The sequence below is a fragment of the Tupaia chinensis genome, unplaced genomic scaffold, assembly GCF_000334495.1.
Source record: "Tupaia chinensis unplaced genomic scaffold, TupChi_1.0 Scaffold000131_1, whole genome shotgun sequence".
NCBI lineage: Eukaryota > Metazoa > Chordata > Mammalia > Scandentia > Tupaiidae > Tupaia > Tupaia belangeri.
In genome coordinates this window covers 1,080,570-1,082,603 of record NW_006159600.1, presented here as the reverse complement: position 1 = coordinate 1,082,603, position 2,034 = coordinate 1,080,570, and the positions used below count along the sequence as shown (strand labels likewise).

The following is a 2,034-nucleotide window of genomic DNA, read 5'->3' as shown; positions in this document are numbered from 1 at the left end:
TCCACTCTACTTTTGCAGAACTGCTTGGTAATACAGGCTCCTTTATGATTCCAGACAAATTCTATGATTGTCTTTTCTAGATCTGTGAAGAATATCTCTGGGGGACCAGCAGTTAGTAATGGTTATATCACTGGAATCCCATGTAGTCGACTGCAGTTCGAGTCCTGGACCTAGTGGCTTAAACTCACGCCAGGCGCATGTGCATGCATGCCCAAGATCCCAAGAGGAGAACAGAGGAGAAGGGACTGTGGTGTGGTCACCCCCTAGGGGGTGATTTCTCACTTTCTGTCTCTCTGTCTCTGTCTTTCTGGAGAGTACACACGCCCTATAGCAAAAACCTCTCCAAAAAAAAAATCTTAAATGTTAGAAAGGAGGAGAGGTATAAGAATGTTAATAAAGGAGAAGTAAGAGTAGATGGCAGAAGGGAGGAATGGAAAATGGAAGAAGTTCTATGACATGGCTTAGCATGTTTAACCATGAAGAGTAATAATTATATAAGTTATAGTAAAATCCAGAGGAACGAAACCAGAAAAGGAAAAATTATATTACTTAGCAGTGGTGGCACAGGTGGTGGCGCAGGGCAGCGGGAGGGCGTGCAGCTGAGGAGAGGCAGAGTCGGCATCGAGATCATGGCTGGAGGCAAAATTGTAAAAGACAGTGGGAAGGCCAAGGCTAAAGCAGCATCTCGCTTAGACAGCTGGGCTGCAGTTTCCTGTGGGCTGCAGTTTCCTGTGGGCTGCATCCACAGACACTTGAAGACTCGCACCATGAGCCACGGAAGGGTGGGTGCCACTGCTGCCGTGTACAGTGCTGCAATTCTGGAGTACCTCACTGCCGAGGCACTGGAGCTGGCAGGTAACGCTTCCAAGGATCTCAAAGTGAAGCGCATCACTCCACGGCACTTACAGCTCGCAATCCGTGGTAATGAGGAATTGGATTCTCCCATCAAAGCAACCATAGCTGGGGGTGGTGTGATCCCTCACATCCACAAATCTCTGGTTGGAAAGAAGGGACAGCAGAAAACAGCTTAGAAGACTGTTGTAACAAACCCTCTTCCTCCCCCACCTTGTACTGTAACAGAAGAAATAATGGGGATATGTGGAATTTTAAAAACCAGTTAAATGGAAAAGCATAGACAATTACTTGTAGACATGATAAAAAGAACCATTTGTATGTTCTTAGACTCAAAGTTTGATAAAAGTACCTTTTCATGTGGTGACAGTTGTGTGTTGATTGGCTAGGTTCCTCCCATGTGTTTCATACAAAAATGGAATCGAAAAACCATCTTTTACAAAAATTGATTTGTCTCAAAACTGTTCTGTTTATAATATGCTGAAAATATTTTGCTCAGACTTTGACATGTGTTAAATCCCAAATTGGTTATTCAAAACAATGACAGAACTGAAAGGAGAAATGTAGCTCTCCCTCAACTGATAGGATGATAGTGAATTGTAGGCACCATTTGCTTCTAGTAGCAGCGCTATTTTATTGGGTCATCGGAAAAGTCTTGATATATTTTTGCCTAGAAGAATGCGTCATGATTTCTGACAACTCGGTATGTGCCACCACAAAAGAAAAACTGCCAGTGCCAGCCATGTGCCATCCGTTGTGAGCCACATCCCAAGTTCAGAGATGCTAGAAAAGAGCATATGCAGGGATGGCGGAAGTTGTTGTTTGACTCTTTACAAGCACTTCCTGTGCTAGGTCCTGTACTGAGTCCTTTATGATCAAGACATTCTGTTACCTGCACATTGCAGATGTGGAACCTCAGACTCACAGAGATGAAAGGATTTGGGGAAAAAACATGCAGCTAGTAGACAGAAAGTGGCAGCCCTAAGTTTCATACTTCAATCAGTAATTAATACAATCTTTTAAAATTATTTTTGTTAGTTTCTAAGTAACTTAGAAGATTTAAGTTAATGTATTAGTTAATAGTCCATCAGAAAATTCTATTTTCCTACCTGGAAGTTATCATTAAAGGAGATACCTGGGAACCAGCAGTTAGCGTAACGGCTATGTCGCTGGACTCCCACG

The 2,034-nt window shown here is 43.0% G+C and overlaps 1 protein-coding gene across 1 annotated transcript; it reads left to right on the top strand.

Moving 5' to 3' along the window:
• Positions 1–614: 614 nt before the first annotated feature.
• LOC102484974 (histone H2A.V) lies at positions 615–1,363 on the top strand. Its single transcript, XM_006144734.3, has one exon. It carries the CDS (start codon positions 630–632, stop codon positions 1,029–1,031), a length of 402 nt encoding a protein of 133 aa, XP_006144796.1. The 5' UTR covers positions 615–629; the 3' UTR covers positions 1,032–1,363.
• Positions 1,364–2,034: the final 671 nt, after the last annotated feature.